An 18,231-nucleotide genomic window follows, 5' to 3' on the forward strand; every position below is an offset into this window, starting at 1 on the left:
GCCTCCTCCCCAGGGGAGAGAGGTGGAGGCCATCTCTTCCCAGCAGCTCGCTGCCTCTCTTGCCAAAGAGTGGGCTGTGGTCATGGAAGCCAAAGCCTTCCTGATGACACCAGCGCTGCAGTCTTTGGTTAACTACCTGGATCCTCCTCTCCCTCCTCATCCCATAGCCCAAGACTGGGAGGATTGAAGAAAACACTACCTGTGCCTCCAGACCCTTTAGCCCTGCTCCCAAATTCCTGTAGTGGCTCAAGACCCGGCTGGGAGCACTCCAAGCCGTGTCATTGGTGCCCACATGAATAAGGAGCATGGGATAGTGGTCAGTGGGCTGGAGGAGCTTAGGGATCTTCTCTGCAATGTCTCGGATGCAAGCCCCTGGGAAGCAGCACACTTCCCGGGCTAAGTGGTCAGGGTGGCAGATTATTCCCTCAGTCCCCCTCAGGGTGGAGTCTCCCACAACAAACACTTTACGTTTTGTCTTGGGGAGAACGGGGGCGGTAGATGCAGTTGAGCCTGTGTTGCCTGTGGGAGCTGCAAGAGGTTCATACCTGTTGCTGAGCTCTGACAGGGCAGGGGCCTTGGTGCGGTGGGCCTTAGGGCCCTTGATCACCTTGGTCCATGCCCCTGACTGGACAGAATGAGAGGTCCCGGAGTCCTCCCTTGTCCTGGAGGGAGACTGTAGTCTACCCTCCGGCTTCTGGGGGAGAAGGGCCTGGCAGTAGGAGTCTAGCTCCTGCTCGCAGTCCCTGCTGGCACACAGTCTCTGGACTGTGGCCTGGAGCTCCTCTACCTGGTGTGCCAGAGACCCCAAAAGGGAGCAGACCCCACAACAGGAGGTGGCCATGCTCCCAGGCCCCAGAGCCTGAAAAAGGGACAGGCAGCCCCTGCAGCTGAGAGCCATGGGCTCCGTCTGGGTGGCCGTGTCTGAGGCGCCAGAGCAAGGGGCCGCAGAGCCCAAGGGGACCTTTGGGGTGCAGTGAGTGCCCATCTGTGGCATGTTGCTGGTAGGCAGACCGGGCTTGAGTCTGTCTACCTTAGGGGGCTTGCAGGCAGGTCCTCGGGCCCTCCCGCACACCCTCTGCACTAACTCATGCACCAGTAGACAAGCGTGCCTGTTTGCACAGCTTGTTCGAGTGGCTCCCTGGGGGGCTGGGGGAAGTAGGGGCCTGGGCAGGGCGAGACCCAGCTTGGCTCCACTCAGCTGCCTCCTCCCACTCACTAAGAGTTAACCCCCTCCCACCACGCGCCCTGCTTACCTCCTGTGCTGGGGGATGGTGGGGGGCTTCATGGCTGCTGGGGGGTCAGTGGGGGACTTTGGGGGAGTGGGGGTGCAGAGGGCTTTCACCCACGCATCTCTTGCCGCTCCGGAGCCTAACTGGTTCCTCTCAAACCCCACTGATCCCTGTCCAGTCCTCAGGCACTGTGGCCCGCCTGGTCTATCTGTGCCCCTGGGGCAGTAATTGCCTTAAGGGTTAATTTCATGGTCCCTGACCTCCCCTACAGCCTTGCAGGTATTAAGTCATCTCATCACTTAAGTGGGGCACTTTGCCCCAAATCAGTGACAGGCCACCTCTGGCTTCTACTCCCTTGTTTTGGTTCAGCATTCTGCTTTTGCCCCTCTGCTCTAGCTGGCCCCTTATCCTAGGCCCTGGACATGGCTTCTAGACTCTAGCCTAGGTCTCACCCTCTTGGGCTATGGTTTTGTCCCCCAGTTTTATGTCTCTGGCTCTAGTTCTTACCCCTCTTGGGCTAAGGTATCACCCCCTCTCTCCTCCTGTTGGGCTTTGGGCTCCTGGCCCTTGTCCTTTGTCCTTACCCTTCTTGGGCTGAGGTTTTGCCTCTCTCAGGCTTTGGGCCCTTGGCTCTGGTTCTCACCCTCTTGGGTTATGCCTTAGCCAGCTTAGGCTTCAACTCTCCCCAGCTGCCATCTGTTAGTGCCTTGAGCTTGGCTCCTGGCAGGGCTCAAAGCAGTCACATGCCCCTGAGGTACCACCAGGACCTCCTTTACCCCTGATGGTCCCAACTCAGACTGATTGTTTAACTTAAATGCAAATGGTGAGCAACTGCTTAATGCAAACTTTCCCTTCTGGGAAAACAAACATCATAAAAGAAAAATGCATGCTACCACTTTAAAAGGAAATTTTCTCCCCTGGGGTAGATAAACACCAGCATAGCCCTCACGCTGGGCTTTTACTGCCCTCTGTGCCACGCTGGTTCAGGGTCCTTCAGGTGGCTGTGGCTCCAGCTCCCTCCTGGGAACTCTTCACCAGGGCCCTGAGCTTCTATGCCTCTTAAACTGTTCCTGTCAGTCAGGTGGCAATCATCAAGCCTGATTGGAAACCTACAGGGATTTTCAATTAGGCTTGGTGATTGACCTCAAAGACAGTTTGCCTGTACTGGGCTAGCTGCTGCAGCAGTATTTCCTGCTGCACAAGCAGGGCTCTGCCCTACTTGACCTGTTACAGAGGAGCTAGCCCTGCAGGAGGCACTCATAGCCTCTACCCCCTGGCTACCCATTCCCCTGTAGCCAGCTCAAGGGCACTGTTTCCCTCCATCTGGGGAACTCTGCTGTTGTTTTTCCCTTAAAGTAATGGGGAGCCGCTCCGCTGTTACACCCACCAAAATCTAAACATGTTCAACTGGTAGCCCAAAAAGAAGCACATACCTTTTCATAAAAAGAACCAGAAATGAAAACAATTTCTGCAGAAAGCCTTTTCATAAATTGAATTTCCAAATTTTCATTGAAATTCTCTCCAGAAACGCCCGCCCTCATTAGCTTTGATAGCAGCACCTGGAGGCGCTGACCCCAAGAAGACCCATTGTTTGCACTATAGAAGTCTATTTTAACATTTACAATTAAGCTAGGTTAATGATAAGATGTAGCTGAAGGATGAGGCATCAATACCAACATACTTTTGCATAAACTAACTGTATGACTAGTGTAGATCTGTATCGATTTTTGGACATTCTTAAGGCTTTATCTGTCATTTGAAGCTTTTACACTTCATCTAGAGAAAGTCTTACCTATTTGAACTGCATGCATTTTGTAAGTGAAATAATACTGTAAATATTTTAGTGGAAGTCATTTAAAAAGTAATTCAGTTTTTCCTGAGTTACATACTACTACTATTGTTTATCTTCTGGGCCAGAACAAAAATTTGCTAACAAACAGGAAAATTAGGAAATCCAAAACTTAATTAAACAGAATAAGAGAGTTAATAAATGTGGCATATTTCTAAACCTGTGCATCTTGGGTACAAAGCAAAATAAATATGATTACAGAAAGGAAATAAATTTTTGGGGTGAAATCCCGTTTTCCTTGAAGCCAGTATTTAGCATTTAAAAGGTGATCCACATCAAGGAATTGAAGCCATTTACCTTTTTATCCATCAAAGTGCTTGAAGGTTGGCTTCTAGCGAGGATAACTGAAAAGCAGGCTTTTCGACAAGTGAACATACTTTCACGTAACTTTACAAATCCTGGCTTTCTGTAATGGAATCTATAGGTACTGCACACAACCATAGTTCTATAGTTTATTTTTTTCTTGTTACTCTGTCTTTCTTTTTCATCTCCTCCCCCCCACCCCCACTTCTAAATGCTATAACATATGTCCTTAAAAAATTGGTGGATTGCAGTTTTTGTCAGAGAAGAAACATAAATTTATCACATTCTTTTTCAAATTGCATGTTCCTTGATCAGACTTGCGCTTATGGGATCTTTGTTTCAAAAAAGACCTTTAATATTAAAAAGCTTCTGTTGTAGATTCAAATTTGGTTCTTTCTTATGCCAATTACTAAATGACTGCTTTGGACTCATTGATAGCTGCCTAAATTATAAGAAAGATCATCAAAAAGTAAAAGTAAAGAGGTCATTTAGTCCAGCAGCCTGCTAGAATTAGGATCATGTCTGACTAATCCATTCTAGCCAAGTGTCTGTCCAGCGTGCTCTTGAACTTTTCCAGGGATGGAGATTCCAGTTTCTCCAGGTAGCCTGTTACAGTGCTTGACCACCACCTTAGTCAGAGAGTTCCTCCTAACCTCCAACCTAAATTTCCTCTCCTGCAGCCTGAAGGCATTGCTGTCCCCTACAGCCCAAGAAAAGCCCATCTCTATCCTCTCTTTAATTAACCTCCAGACATTTGAAGACTTATCCAGTCCCCCCACCCCTCAGTCTTGTCTTCTCTTCTCCAGGCTAAATATCCTCAGCCTTTCCTCATAAGTTATGTTTTGGAGGCCTCTAATAATTTTTATCACTGTGCTGGACTCTTTCCAATTCTGCCCATGTCCTTCCTGAAGTGTAGGGCCCAAAACTGGACATGGACTCCAGGTGAGGCTCTCAGGAGCACTGACTAGAACAGAAGAATCAGTTCCTTTGATTTGAAAGTGACACTCTTGTTAATACAACCCAGTATGCTGTTGAGTCTTTTTACAACAAGAGCACACTGTTAATTTATATTCAGGTCATGGTCTACTGTAGGGGTGGGCAAAATACAGCCTGCAGGCTGGATACAGCCCGTGGAGGGATTTTGTCCAGCCTGCATCAGGTCCCTTGGTCTTGCCTGGCCCAGATATTTGGCATGGTGATTCCTGCCTCAGGCTGTGCAGTGGGGCTAGGGCAACTTTGCAGCTGTACTCCATTTCCTGGCAGTGGTGGCTCCTTCTGGCTGCTGCTGCTGCTGGCCCCAGCCCCATGGAGACCAGCCAGAACCTGTGCAGGCAGGGCCCAAGCTAAGTGGACAGCCCCAGTCCATGCAGGGGTTGGAGTCCCACCTGCCACAGTGGTGGTGGAGGAAAAAGCGGTACCCAGAGCCTTTTGGCTCCCCCCTGCTGCCTTGCTGGGTGCAGAAGCCCAGCACAGCCTGGTGGTGGCACTGGTGGCAGCAGCAGGGAGGAGCCACAAGGCAGCCTTGGTGTGGACTCCAGGTTCTGTTTTGTTTTGTTTTTTCCTCCACCGCTGGTGCCTCTCATTGTGGCTGGGGCAGGCGAGTCTGGAGTGGGCTCTGCAGGAACTCCCTACCCTCTGTGCAGAGTAGGCCAGGGCTGGGCCTGTGTGCTCAGCCTGGGGCTCAGGCTTTGCCCACACAGATTCCAGCATGTCTCTGTGGAGCTGGGGCTAGCGGCAGCAGCAGCTGGAAGAAGCCATCGCTGAAGCCAGGCTGAGTGCACAGCCTTGGCTCAGGGTCCCTGCACCACCCGCTCCATACCTATCTACCCCCAGCCATGATGAGCAGTGGCAGTGGGGAAAAAGCGGGACCTAGAGCCTGTGCCAGGGCAGCCCTGCCTGTGCCTACCCACCACTGCCACCATCAGTGCCCATGCCAGCTCATCTGTGCCCATACCAATCACTCGCATACTCCCCCATCCCACATAGGGAGGTTTGGTGAACTGTGGCCGAGGTCAGCACCCCCCATGCAACAACAGCTCCCTAAAACTCCCGATGTGGCCTGCAGGCCCAAATAGTTGCCTACCCTTGGCCTATTGTAACCACCAGGTCTTTCTCGACAGTATTGTAGCCTCACCAGTCATTCTCCAGTCCCTATTTGTGCGTGCAATTATTCCATCCCAAATATAGGGTTTTTCACTTGTCCTTGTTGAATTTCATTTGGTTGACTGTGAACCACTACTTTTTTTTTCCTCCTCCAGTCTATCCAGGTCATTCTGAATCTTGACTATCCAGAATGTCTGCAATTTCACCCATATGGGTGTTGTTCACATATTTGCCAAACATGCACTCAATCCCATCAACCACATCCTTGATGAAGTGATTTAAGCAATACTGGACCCAGATCAGACGCTTGGGGAACTTGATACCTGTTCCCAACTAGATATTGAGCCATTGATGATTACTTGTTGTGTACGACTGTTCAATCAGTTACGTTTCTGACTTGCAGTACTTCCATGTAGCCTGTATTTCCTTAGCTTGTTAACAAGAATGTTGTGGGTGTCAAAAGCCTTGCTAAAGTTCAGGTATGTTGCATCCACTGCTCTCCTTCCATCTAGTCTGTCACCTTATCCTAAAAGAAAATCAGGTTGACCGAGAATGATTTGGTTTTGATGAATCCATATTGACTGTCCCTAATCACTTTTTTCCTCCTCTAGGTGCTTCATAATACATTCTCTGAGGACCCACTTCATAATCTTTCCAGATATTGATGCCAGGCTGATCAGTCTGTAATTTCCTGGATCCTCCTTCTCTTTTTGAGAGAGAGGCACTATTTGCCCCTCAGTCATCTGGGACCTCACCTGCCCTTCACAAGCCCTCAAAAGAGGATAGCTAGTATCTCTGAAATTAACTCAGCCAATTTCTTTGGTCTCTTATATGTCCTTTTAATTGGAAAGAAATAGCTAAATAAAGCCTTTTTATTTTCTGATTACATTGTTATATCACACATTCTGCTCTGCTGTAAGAATTTTGCCCATTATCCCTGGGTATCTGCAGATTTTTAAATGGGTCACTTCACCTTTCTGTTCCTGGTAGTACAGAAAATTTTAGTACAAGCAATAACTAAGTGCTTTATATTTATGCTAAGAGATTTATATTTCTGTAAAAATTGTGAAACATGTTTTCTCAAATAGATCTCTTGATCTAAGTTTATTATTGCTTGCATTCCTATCATGTGCTGCAACTGTGGTTGCATACACACATTCAAATTATCCAGGACAACTTTTTCAGGTTTGTTTTCTGAGAGAAAAACTGGCCTGTACAGAAGTTGAGAAGGAAATAAAGAGCCTGCAGTGCAGATTCTGGGCTGCTAGGGATCCCTAGCACACAGCCCAGGGACCTTTACAGGTTTTTTTTTAGTGAAGGGAAGCAGGGATTGTGGGAGTGGGGTCTGTGCCATTTATAGAAGAGTCCTCCAACCTTCCCTGAGCCCAGCTAAGGCTGGAGAGGGTGTATGCTTGTATACTTCCCTGCACCCAAATACAGAAGTTCTCTATCCTGAGAGCGATTCTCCAGGGAGCCACTTCACTCAGGCTTTTCCCAAGTTATTTATCTCCCAGGGTGGCCATTTTTTTACTCTAGGAGAAAAATTATGAACTTCTGTACACTTGTAGCTCTCCAGAGAGAGCAGAGACTGGAGAAACTGAATGTCTGTCCATGCCCAAAGATGGGAAACTAATAAAAAAAAAAAATTAATAATCAGTGCATTGCATATCAGTTTCTGCGCGTTAATGGCCAAGATACTTGCATCTTTACCTAGTAATCAATTTGTTGTGATACAAATAAACATTTTTCTTCAGTAAGCCTGTGTGATAAAGTAGTGGACTGAACTTGTACTAAAATGCTGTTAAATGTTATGCTGGAGGTTTGGTCACCAGCTATTCAGTCTTGTTCTAAATTTTCAAATCCTATAGAAAACACTTTAGGCACATCTATATATGTTAATTTGCAGAAGGCTTACTTTCCTGGGAACACGTCTATATATGCTCCCTGTTGGGAACATATTTGCTCCAAATGGGAGCAGCCTGGTACAAGGTTGCTTCTGCCTAGCTCTGCTCCCCAACAGCAGCCAAGGGAGCTCCAGGCTCCCTTGAAGGGCTGGCAAGGGGAAGAGGGCTGGTTGGAGTGGACACAGGGCCAGGAGAGGTCTGCTGGCTGCAGCAGCAGCTGTCCCCTGGCCCTCTACATATCAGGAGGGGAGACCTCATGTATGCTGAGCCGAGACAGCTACTCCTGCAGTTGGCAGAGCTTTCCTGGCCCCGTGCCTGTCAGGACACACAGGTGCTCATCAGGACACAGCTGCCAGCAAGCCCCCTACTGGGCAGGGCTTTCCTGCCTGGCAGGGAGTTTGCTGGGAGCTGTCCCAGGTATGGACTTCTGCTGGGCAGGGGTCCAGAGGCTTGCTGGCAGCTGCCTTGCTTGGTCTGGAGGTGGCTGCTCTGGGGAGTGGGCAGGGGCTGGGCACCACACAGTTCTGGACCACACTGAATTGCTCCAGGAGATGGGCAGGGGCTGGATTTCCAGCCCCCACTTGCCCTCAAGCTGCCAGCTCCATGGTGGGAGCCAGGACGGGGCAGAGAACTTCCCAGTCCTGGTGCTAATGGGCTTCCAGCTCCTGCGGGGAGCCAGGAGCTGAGGTGTTCCAGGACTAGGGACAGAGGTCCCTGTTCCCTGTGGCTCCCTGCTGCTTAGGCTGACCAGGAACAAATTTGCTCCCAGTCAGTGTCTAGAAGAGTGTTACTGCGCTGTAGCTACTACCCACTTAATCTAGTACCTGTATTTGCAGGTACTAGCTAACTGCACAATCAATGGTGCGCATGTGTAGATGGTGATACTTTACTGCACAGTAAAGCTTCTCATGTAGATGTGCCCTTTGAGGAATTGTAGATTGCGCTGAGTTTTTGAAATGGTATGTAGAAAATGTATTAATGGTAAGCTACATTATAGGTAAACGCACATTCTTTCAGATACCCCAACAATCAGTGTAAGAATACTGTTTGAGGTGAGGATTTTCAAGTAAGTCAGAACTACTAGAGAGTTAACCCTTTTTAAAAACAAGTTTATTCAGGATCCAGTTTTAAGCACCCATATTTCAAAATCTTGGTCATAGATTACCTCTATCTATCTATCAGTACCGCTCCCATTATGCAAATAGGGGAAATGAAATTCGGGAGGTTGCAGCTGAATCAGCAGCCCAGAGTGCAGTTTGTTAGAGGTACTAATAGAACCCAGAACCTTCTTTCCAGTCGTTCAGTCCACTAGATAGCATCCTCCTTTATAACTATTAGAAAAGTGAAAGTTTTTCCTGCCTTTGAAAACAAGCCTGAACCATAGTAATTAAAATTAATTCTGCTTGCTAACCAAAATCTTTCTCTTTATTTTTTTTCTCCACAAAGCCTTTTCTTCCTCTTGTGAATCTCCATTGTTCACCAAATGTGCACACATTTCTGTGCAAAGCATTTGTGCCTGCCTGTGTGGAGCCAGTTCATGTGATTCACCCTTGTCGAAGCCTTTGTGAGAGAGTGTATTCTGATTGTAAACAATTGATGGACACATTTGGGATCATCTGGCCTGAGGAACTTGAATGTGACAGGTATAGTTTCTTTATCTGATGGATAATAAGGATGACATTTTTCATACCCACCACATCTGACACAGCTGAGCTGAAAATCCAGGATGGAAAATGTGTTAGGTATACATTTTGGTCTAATTTCCACAGCAGTGAGGACTCGGGGGGAGGGGGCTTGTATGAGCAGGGCAAAATTTTATTGAGAAACTTTATGCAATTATTTTTTCTAGATTTCCTGCTGAATTGTCCTTCACAGGAGATATTTGGATCTTCTGTACAGTATTATTACTCAGACAGGGTTGTTGTTGGGGTCTTTTTTTAATTCAAAGAATAACAGTAAAGATAACACTTTTGTAGAAAACTATTAAGATTGATTTTATTTATCTGTAGACTGGTGGATTGTGATGAAACTGCTCCTGTCACTGCTCCTGTAACCACAAAGGTCCATGGAACGCAGAAGACCCTAGGACAAACTCGAAGGGATTATGGATTTTGGTGTCCGCGACACCTGCAGACCTCTAGTGGCCAAGGTTACAAGTTTTTAGGCATTGATCGATGTGCACCGCCATGCCCCAATATGTACTTCAAAAATTATGAATTGGATGTTGCCAAAAGCTTCACTGGAATAGTTTCCATCTTTTGCCTGTGTGCTACTCTGTTTACATTCCTGACTTTTCTGATTGATGTTAAAAGATTCAGGTATCCAGAGAGACCAATCATATATTATTCAGTCTGTTACAGCATAGTGTCTCTAATGTATTTTATTGGATTTTTGCTTGGAAATAGAACTGCCTGTAACAAGGCAGATAAAAAGTTAGAAATTGGTGAAACGGTTGTTCTTGGTTCTCAAAACAAAGCCTGCACTGTCCTCTTCATGGTTTTGTATTTTTTCACTATGGCAGGAACTGTATGGTGGGTCATTCTAACAGTCACATGGTTCCTAGCAGCAGGAAGAAAATGGAGCTGTGAAGCTATTGAACAAAAGGCAATGTGGTTCCATGCAGTGGCGTGGGGCATACCTGGTTTTCTTACTGTTATGCTTCTTGCAATGAACAAAGTTGAAGGTGATAATATTAGTGGCGTATGCTTTGTTGGACTCTATGACCTGGATGCATCTCTCTATTTTGTTCTTTTGCCTTTGTGCCTTTGTGTTTTTCTTGGTCTCTCTCTCCTTTTAGCAGGCATTATTTCTTTAAATCATGTGCGACAAGTCATACAGCATGATGGTAGGAACCAGGAGAAACTTAAGAAATTTATGATTCGAATTGGAGTCTTTAGTGGCTTATATTTAGTTCCACTGGTGGCACTTCTTGGATGTTATGTCTATGAGCTAGTATACAGAAGGATCTGGGAGACTACTTGGGTCTTTGACCACTGTGATCAGTACCATATTCCATGTCCTTATCAGGTAAGGAATAATGTTCTGTAGATTTCCTGTTTTGTATTATGATGAATTTTTTGTGGTGTGGTTCTGCTTCCCCCCTCTAATCAGGTTGATAGCACTTGCAACCAACTCCTGGTTCTAAATTTTTAGGGTGTTTTACTTTTTTAATTTATTTGACTATAATGATGATTAAAAAAATCTTGGTGGTGCTTTTATATACCTTATCTGTTCCTAAAAATACTGAGGCCAAATTGCTTCAGTTGGGTTGTTGAAGTGAGGCATCAAAAGCCCTGTACAGATAACATCTGAAGTTCTCTGGAGTATAATCAGACAGATGTACATACCCTAGGAAACATCCCAATATGGCTGAACCACTCCCAAATGCCAGTACTTTCTTCAGGTTTTTTCTAAGTGCTTCATTTTTGGGGAGGTTACCTGGTCCTCTACAGTACTCCCTCCGGCCTTCCACAAGGGGTGGAAGGTGGATAGCTAATGAATACCTTCCTTTGTACTGGACGGTATCTAGGACTGGAGAGCAGAAATCCCTGCATGCCTGTCTGTCTCCACATATCTGGTTTCATCCTTAGTAATCTTGTAAACAACTCTGCCTCCAGGCTGAGCACACAGAAGAATGCTTATTGGTCGTCATCGACACTGCTGTCTCCTCTCTTTCCTCCCCAGCAGAGCCACAAGATTGAGCAGCCTTTTCTAGATGCCCTGGCTGGACAGCATACCATTGTGTGCTATCATGTTTCCCTTGCCAACTGCTGGGGTTTAGATTCCTGAAAGTTCCCGTGGTTGGCAAAACCATGCTTGGCAAGACAAAAGGCATATGGGAAAAATGGCAGGTGGCGGGCTGATGTGTGGCCATGGAAAACCATGCTTACTTAAAACTATACTGTGGTTGCCAAAATGGTATATAGAATATTAAGTGTGGATACTCAAAACTGTGGTTGGTGAAGGAAACCTGTATTTTCTTTTTTTTTTAAAGAGCACTGGTGGAGGCTACACATTAGAAAATATAGCTCATAACCACATTACAATAAATTTTGTCTCTTTCTAAATTGTGCAAATGCAAAACAATGGAAACCACAATATATATATATTTTTACTCATTTTTTCAACTGTAACTGCCATTTTGCAAGATGATTATATATAATAAGGACTAATGTTGTGGGGAAACCTGAAAAAAACCCCTCACTTCTTTTTTTCATTGGACTTTTTTCAAAAATTCTTCAGAAAGGGTCTTGCTGTGCTCACCACTTGTACACATGCAGTATTTTGTGCTTTACATTTCATCCCTTAATACATAAAGAGCTTGTCTATGCTGTGGTATCTGCTAGGACACTACCAAACATGTCCAGCTCACCTGTTTTCAAAAGCATGCTCCAGACCTGAGAGTACACCAGGAAGCATGCTCTGTGGTGTCCTTCTATTGCTGCACTTCAGACTTCCAGGGGCTCCAGCTGGGGTGACCCTGGAGCAAGCAGCCTCAAACATGCCTCCTTGTTCTTCCAGGTTTGGAACATGCCTGCAGGCATGGGTCTCTAAGGTGTACTCAAGCTGTGACATGTTGATGGCTTGGTATAGACAAGTCCAAAATTTCCTGCAGTCTCAAGCAATTTGTGTATTATTTCCTCCTTATTTAAAATGATGTTTAATAGAAAATGCTAAGTGAATTGTTAGTTTTGCATGTCAGTTTTAGTTAATATTGCAGCTAGTTTGCCTCTAAAACAAAGAAAATAAACACAGAATTATTAGAAACATTTTGAATGCATCTTCTGTCATTGAAATGAGTGAGAAATGAAGAGAACACCACCTCATAGAACAGGGTTCTTAATGTTTGCTCTTGATTCCATTAAAGTCTGTGACAAAATGTCTGCTGACTTAAATGGCCAAAGCATTCCTTGAGCTGTACAGCTGAAAGTAAGTTGAGGCTTCTATTTTTTCTTTAACACACTTGTCTTTCCATATTTAAGTAGAGCAGTAAAGGTAATAAGACATCAGTGATGTGGGGTTCTTCTAGTGGAGCGGGTACATACCAACAGAACAATATGGTATTAAACAAATATTATACCAAGAAAAATTATAATTGCCTCTCCTTCCCTTCCCCCGCCCCCCCGTGCTCCATTCAAAGTTTGTAATCGCAACATACTGGGTATGTCTACATATGCATTTGATCTGGGAGCAGTTTACTTGTGAGTAAACACTCCTGGGCAAGCATCTACACATGTAAGGAAGCAGGAGTAGATTTGCTTCTAATGGCAGCAAACTGCTTCTGCTTCCTGGGGCCCTGAAACGGGTCCCTGCTGCTGCCAGAGGGAGGTCTAAGTTCCCCCTGGGTGCTATCCCATGGGCTGGCAGGGAGTACCAGTCTCCTGGCTGGGGCTGAGACATTGCACCCTTCTCTCTGGGTGGGCTGCCTGCTGCGGGGGGGGCAATGTCCCCCTGCCCCAGCAGCAGGTAGCTCCTGGCCCTGGCTCCTCAATCTGGGACAGGGGACTTGGAAAAAGCTGCAGTGAAGGGGGCAGGTCCCAGCCCTCTGCCCTGATCTGCTGGTGGGGATCACCCAATCAGGGCACGGGGCTGGGACCTGCCTCTGGCCAGGACAGTTTCCAGCCCCCACTCCATAATGATGGGCCAGGGGCTGGAGAGTCTATTCCCTGCTCAGCTCTGCAAGGCTCCCCAGCCTGTTCTCTGCCCTTTGCGGAGCTGAGCAGGAAACAGGCTCCCCAGCCCCTGCCAGTAGGGAGCTCCCAGTGCCAGCTCTGTGGTCAAAGGGCTGGTGTTGGGAGATCCTTTATTTGGCAGCTAGCAGAAACCATCTCCCAGCACTGGCCCCATGGTCACAGACCTGAAGCTTGGAAATAAGCTTCTTCCAGGCCCCACTCCCCAGTCGCCATCTCAGAGCAGGGGGCTTGGAGTTCCCTGCTGCTGGGGCAGGGGGACGTAGTCCCTGCCTGGGTTCTGGTGGCAGAACCCACCTGGCAGCAGGCAGCTCCCAGGGGTAGGGGGCAGTCTCCCACCCCCTGGTGGCCGGAAGCAGGTTTGCTCCCATTCAGGCATCTACACAAGCGCTACTGTGCAGTAAGTAATTGCAAGTAAATTTGTTCCTTGCATTTGGAGATAGCAGATTTTATTTGCGATTAGCAAGGTTTTCTGTGCAGTAAGTGTGTGCGAGTGTAGATGCACACGCTTACTGCATAGTAAACTATGCTACTGTGCAGTAAAGCATCTCATGTAGATGTACCCACTGACTCAGTGTTGTAATCACCATTGGTTTCTCTGAGTTGGCTTCCCTGCTGCTGCTGCTGCTGCTGTTTTTCAAATAACTGGTTAATTCAAAGCAAAACAAATACAACCTTTGTAGAATCATAAATTAGGGCTGAAAGGCATGTTAGGAGGTCACTTCACCTACAGAAGCTAGTAATACATAGCTAACAAAAATAGTAGCTAACTTATATCAAGTCCAGGATACAGAAAAAAGATATAGCAACAGCATGAATTAAATTTGGAGTATAGAGGTAATATAATAACTTCTTACTGAGTTGCATGCCTTGGCTCTTGTGATCCTGTTCAGCTAATGAGTAGATCAGTTTTAGAAGAAACAGCAGAAATACTAGTATACTGTCTTGAGGCTCTCTGAGAATTTTGCCTACTATGAGTTAAATCATATTTATCCATTCGTATCTTGTCTATACCCAGATGAAGCTCCGGATGATGTGTCGCTGGATTAGAGGGGAAACTGGTTAATGACTGCTTCCCCTCCTAATCAACCATTTCAATTTTTAAAAATTCTTTCCTTCTACATAACCTGTCAAGGTCTTCAGCTACATTCTTGCAAGCACAGACTGACCACATCTGACTTGACTGTGCATGTCTTAATTCAGTCCAGAGTTCATGCTTGAATAACGTACAATTACTGTAAAGAAGGAAGTGCCTAATTGCCCCTTCATGTGATATATATTCTTTTTCTGCCCTTCAAAAAGAGAAACATTAAGTGTTTTCTTGTGTGTCTTTATAACCTTTATTGTCTTCCAGGCAAAGGTGCTAGCAAGACCAGAAATATTTTTGTTTCTCATGAAATACCTGTTGACATTAATCGTTGGCATCTCTCCAGTCTTCTGGGTGGGAAGTAAAAAGACCTGTTCAGAATGGGCCAATTTCTTCAACAGAAATCGAAAGAGAGAGTAAGAGCAACTTTTGTATACTCTACTGCCCTTTTTGTCTTGCTTCCCCCGTCCCTCCAATATCCTCCCATTTTTGTTGTTGGTTCAGACTACTGCTCCTTGTTTTGTTTTCTTCTGTGACAGTAATTTCATTCCATCATTTAAACTTCATGAGTTCTGCTTTTCAGGAGATGTATTAACAGTTCTTTGGGTAGTCACAAACTGTAAATTTGGGTATGTTTCTTCTCTTTACCATCGATTTAGGTTTTCTTTAGATTTTTCTATGTTGTTCCTGGGCTAGAGACATATTTTTAAAGCTTTTTACTTCTCTGAACTTCCCAAGCCAGCATTACTTTACCTCTTTATTTTAACTCTGCATTCCTTAATGGTGAGCTTATAGCTTCCTTTCCCTCTCCTCTCTTTTCCATTTCCTGTATATTTTTCTTATGCTTCAGCTGTTGATTTACTTTAAGCTAAGTGAGATGTATAAAAGTGGTAGGCCATGTAAAACTGCCTACATTAAATATATATATTATTTTTAAATGTAGGCAGTTTTACATGCCCTACCACTTTTTCTACTTCTACCTAGTTTTACTACATGAAAACTTAATTTGCCTGTGTAGTTATTTATGAACTATTACCATGGGTTTTTTTTTCTCTTATTCATCCTGTTGAAGTAATTTAATTGCAAGAGTTGAGCATGTAAGATTTGGCCATTTTCCACAAAATGTATTTACTTGACATGTGTAACTACACAGTGGCTACTATCACTAAGTACAGTACACTGCATGAAGTACCACAGACAGTTTTCACTCTACAGTGCTGTTAACAACTCAGGTTTTCATCACCCCTTGTTACTTGCGTCACATTTTGAAAGATTGCTTTGAATTCCATTAAATCTGAAAATGTCTTTGGAGTAGACATTATATTTGTGTGTCTTTTTTTTTTCTTCTTCTTTTTCCTAGTCCAATCAGTGAGAGTCGAAGAGTGCTGCAAGAATCATGTGAATTTTTCTTGAAACACAATTCTAAGGTTAAGCATAAAAAGAAGCACTACAAATCCAGTTCTCACAAACTGAAGGTCATTTCTAAGTCTATGGGGACTAGTACTGGTGCTGCAACAAATCATGGAACTTCAGCAGTGGCAATTGCTAACCATGATTACTTAAGCCAAGAGACCTTTACAGAAATCAAAACTTCTCCAGAAATGTCTGAGAAAGAGATGGAGGCAGATAGAACATCCACCCAGAAAGTGGAGACCACCCAGAAAGTGGAGGAGGGGGAAAATGTTAATACTGAAAATGCATTACAGATATCATCTATTTCTAAATTGGCTGTGGAGCAGATGGAAAAGAGAAGCAAAGTAGAGAATATGTGTGCTAAGATTAGCTTATCTGAAAGTGTCAAGAGAATGGGTGAAGAAGGGTAAGACTCATTTATTTTTTTTCCCTAATTGTGGTCTTTGTGTGTTTTTATTTTATCAGTACTATGGTGTATTTTCTAGTTTTTTTTAATCCTACTGAAGAATCATTGTAGCATAACTAATAATAGCTGAAGAGAGAATCTTTTTTTTAAACTATTTTCCACATGGCCACACAGATTATGTGGTTTTCGGGATGTAAATGTATATTTCTTTGGGATATTTTGGCTTTCCAGGCTTAGTCCAAACTTTTGACTCTTGCAGTAGGGTGTATTTTGCATGGCCAAGCAGTGACCTCTGGGACTAATTTTAAGTAAAACCATGATGAGCTAGGCGTACTGTCCAATGCTTGTCAAAAAATCTGTGGTGGCAATACAGCATATTTGGAGGGGTGACCAGTACAGAAAAAAGGGGTTGCCCTTTGGCTTGAGGAAAAAATGTTGAGCATTTATACTCTCTCAAGAGAATTGAATTTAGTTTAACATACCATATGTACTCTCATGCCTCACCCCTAAAATTTAGCCCTCCAAAATTGGTGTGTTTTCTTAGGTGAGGGAACTGATTTCTACAAAAGAACAGAAGCAGGGGGATGTTGGAATAACTGCCTGAGGCCATACGCCTTGAGCTGCATGCATGAAGGAGTCCAGTCCCCTGCTCAGTGTCACATGCATCCTCTTGCTGCAGCTCCACAGCTAGAGACTACATCTTCTCTTAGCCACTGCTGAATTGGCACAGTCACTCTAACAAAAGCTACTGCCAATTGGGCAGTAGCTGTTAGAGGGTTAAACCTCTTAGCTGTGGAGCTTTGGCAGGAGGATAAATAATGCTGAGTGGACTCTGTCTTTTCTGCAGGTAGCTAGGAGCATTCAGCCTTGGTGAGTCCATGTTGTGGTAGGGAAGACTACAAAGATTTGTTTTCTTTGTTCTGTCTTCCCAAGGCAAGTTGCACATCTTACTTAGGGGTATGATCTGAGAATAAATGTGGTAGGTTACTATTTTCTGTTAAATGTATATTTTAGCTTTTCAGTGGACAATATCATGCTTAATTGTCTGTTTTTTTTTATTTGTTTTTTTGTTTACATGTAGGATAACGCCTAAAAGTGATTTAACAGAAAGTCATCCATCACAAGGCAGTAGTTCACAGCTACCTGAAGTTTCACAACCAGGCAGTGCCCAAGATGCCCTATCACTGCCTGCCAATTCAGTCTCAGACACTAGAAAAGACAAGGATTTTGCTAACAGTTCAAATCCTTGAAAGAGAAGTTTTTGTATGAATGTGCTCAGTTTATAAAACTGCAGTGAATTCTATGTTACACTGGAAAAAATGATGCTTTGTGCCTTATTAAATGACCTAGATATAACTCTTGTTTTGCACTTAAAACAAAAGTTCTACTGCATAGTAGGGACATCTAGCAATAATTTACTGTATTTAAAGCCCATCAGAATAATGGAAGCTGAGGGCAGAATTCTACTTCACTGCTAAGATGAGTAAGTGCTACCAATGTAGTGTTTAAGTGTCCAAATCTCCCACAATCTTTGCCTTGTATATAAGTTTGACTCAAGCATACATCTCAAATGCCTTTTATGCAGCTACAGCATTGCCCTGCTTGATTAGATGTGTCCCTGTATCTCAGAACATGTTCAGAAACAATTCAGTGCCATCCTAATAGCGTCTTTTTACAGTCCATTGTGATTAAACTTCACTATGAAGTTTAGGAAATTTGGTCGTCACACCAGACGACAAAGCCAACATGTTTAACGATTTCTTTGCCGCCATCTTCCTAAGCAGGGACCGAAACAGTCACCCCCCAGCTGGGCCCCCCTCAAGCCCCAAGGGAGGCACACCTAGGCCAAGGGTTAGTGAGGAACTAGTTAGGGAGCTTCTGGAGGGACTGGACGTATTCAAGTCAGCCGGTCCAGACGATCTCCACCCTAGAGTACTAAGGGAATTGGCTGAGGTCATGGCACAGCTTTATGAGCACCTGCGGTGCTCTGGTGTGGTGCCAGAGGACTGGAAGAAGGCCAGCGTGGTTCCCATCTTCAAAAAGGGGAAGAAAGAGGACCCAGGAAACCTATAGGCCAGTTAGTCTTACCTCGATCCTGGTTAAGGTCTTTGAGACAATTATTCTGGCACACATCCACGAGGGGCCAGCAGGGGATTTCATGCTTAGGGGCAACCAACACAGATTCATTAGTGGCAGGTCCTGTCAGACCAACCTGGTGGCCTTCTATGATCAGATAACCAAATCATT

The 18,231-nt window shown here is 45.0% G+C and overlaps 1 protein-coding gene and 1 long non-coding RNA gene across 2 annotated transcripts in view; one reads left to right on the forward strand and one right to left on the reverse strand.

Annotated features, from left to right (window-relative positions):
• Window positions 1–2,215, reverse strand: part of LOC109321182 — a 7,090-nt gene extending 4,875 nt beyond the window's left edge. Inside the window, exon 1 of the long non-coding RNA XR_002103993.1 lies at window positions 2,179–2,215. This is a non-coding gene — a long non-coding RNA (uncharacterized LOC109321182). The remainder of the gene's footprint in view (window positions 1–2,178) is intronic.
• FZD6 (frizzled class receptor 6) overlaps window positions 1–17,604 on the forward strand; it is a 77,148-nt gene extending 59,544 nt beyond the window's left edge. Inside the window, exons 2-6 of the mRNA XM_019551626.1 lie at window positions 8,835–9,031; window positions 9,398–10,415; window positions 14,433–14,581; window positions 15,526–15,984; window positions 17,066–17,604. Of these exons, the coding sequence (XP_019407171.1) occupies window positions 8,835–9,031; window positions 9,398–10,415; window positions 14,433–14,581; window positions 15,526–15,984; window positions 17,066–17,234 (1,992 nt within the window). The 3' untranslated portion in view covers window positions 17,235–17,604. The remainder of the gene's footprint in view (window positions 1–8,834; window positions 9,032–9,397; window positions 10,416–14,432; window positions 14,582–15,525; window positions 15,985–17,065) is intronic.
• The last annotated feature ends 627 nt before the right edge of the window (window positions 17,605–18,231 follow it).

The sequence above is a fragment of the Crocodylus porosus genome, unplaced genomic scaffold (genome assembly GCF_001723895.1).
Source record: "Crocodylus porosus isolate Cpor-Errol unplaced genomic scaffold, CroPor_comp1, whole genome shotgun sequence".
In the NCBI taxonomy this organism is placed as follows: Eukaryota; Metazoa; Chordata; order Crocodylia; family Crocodylidae; genus Crocodylus; species Crocodylus porosus.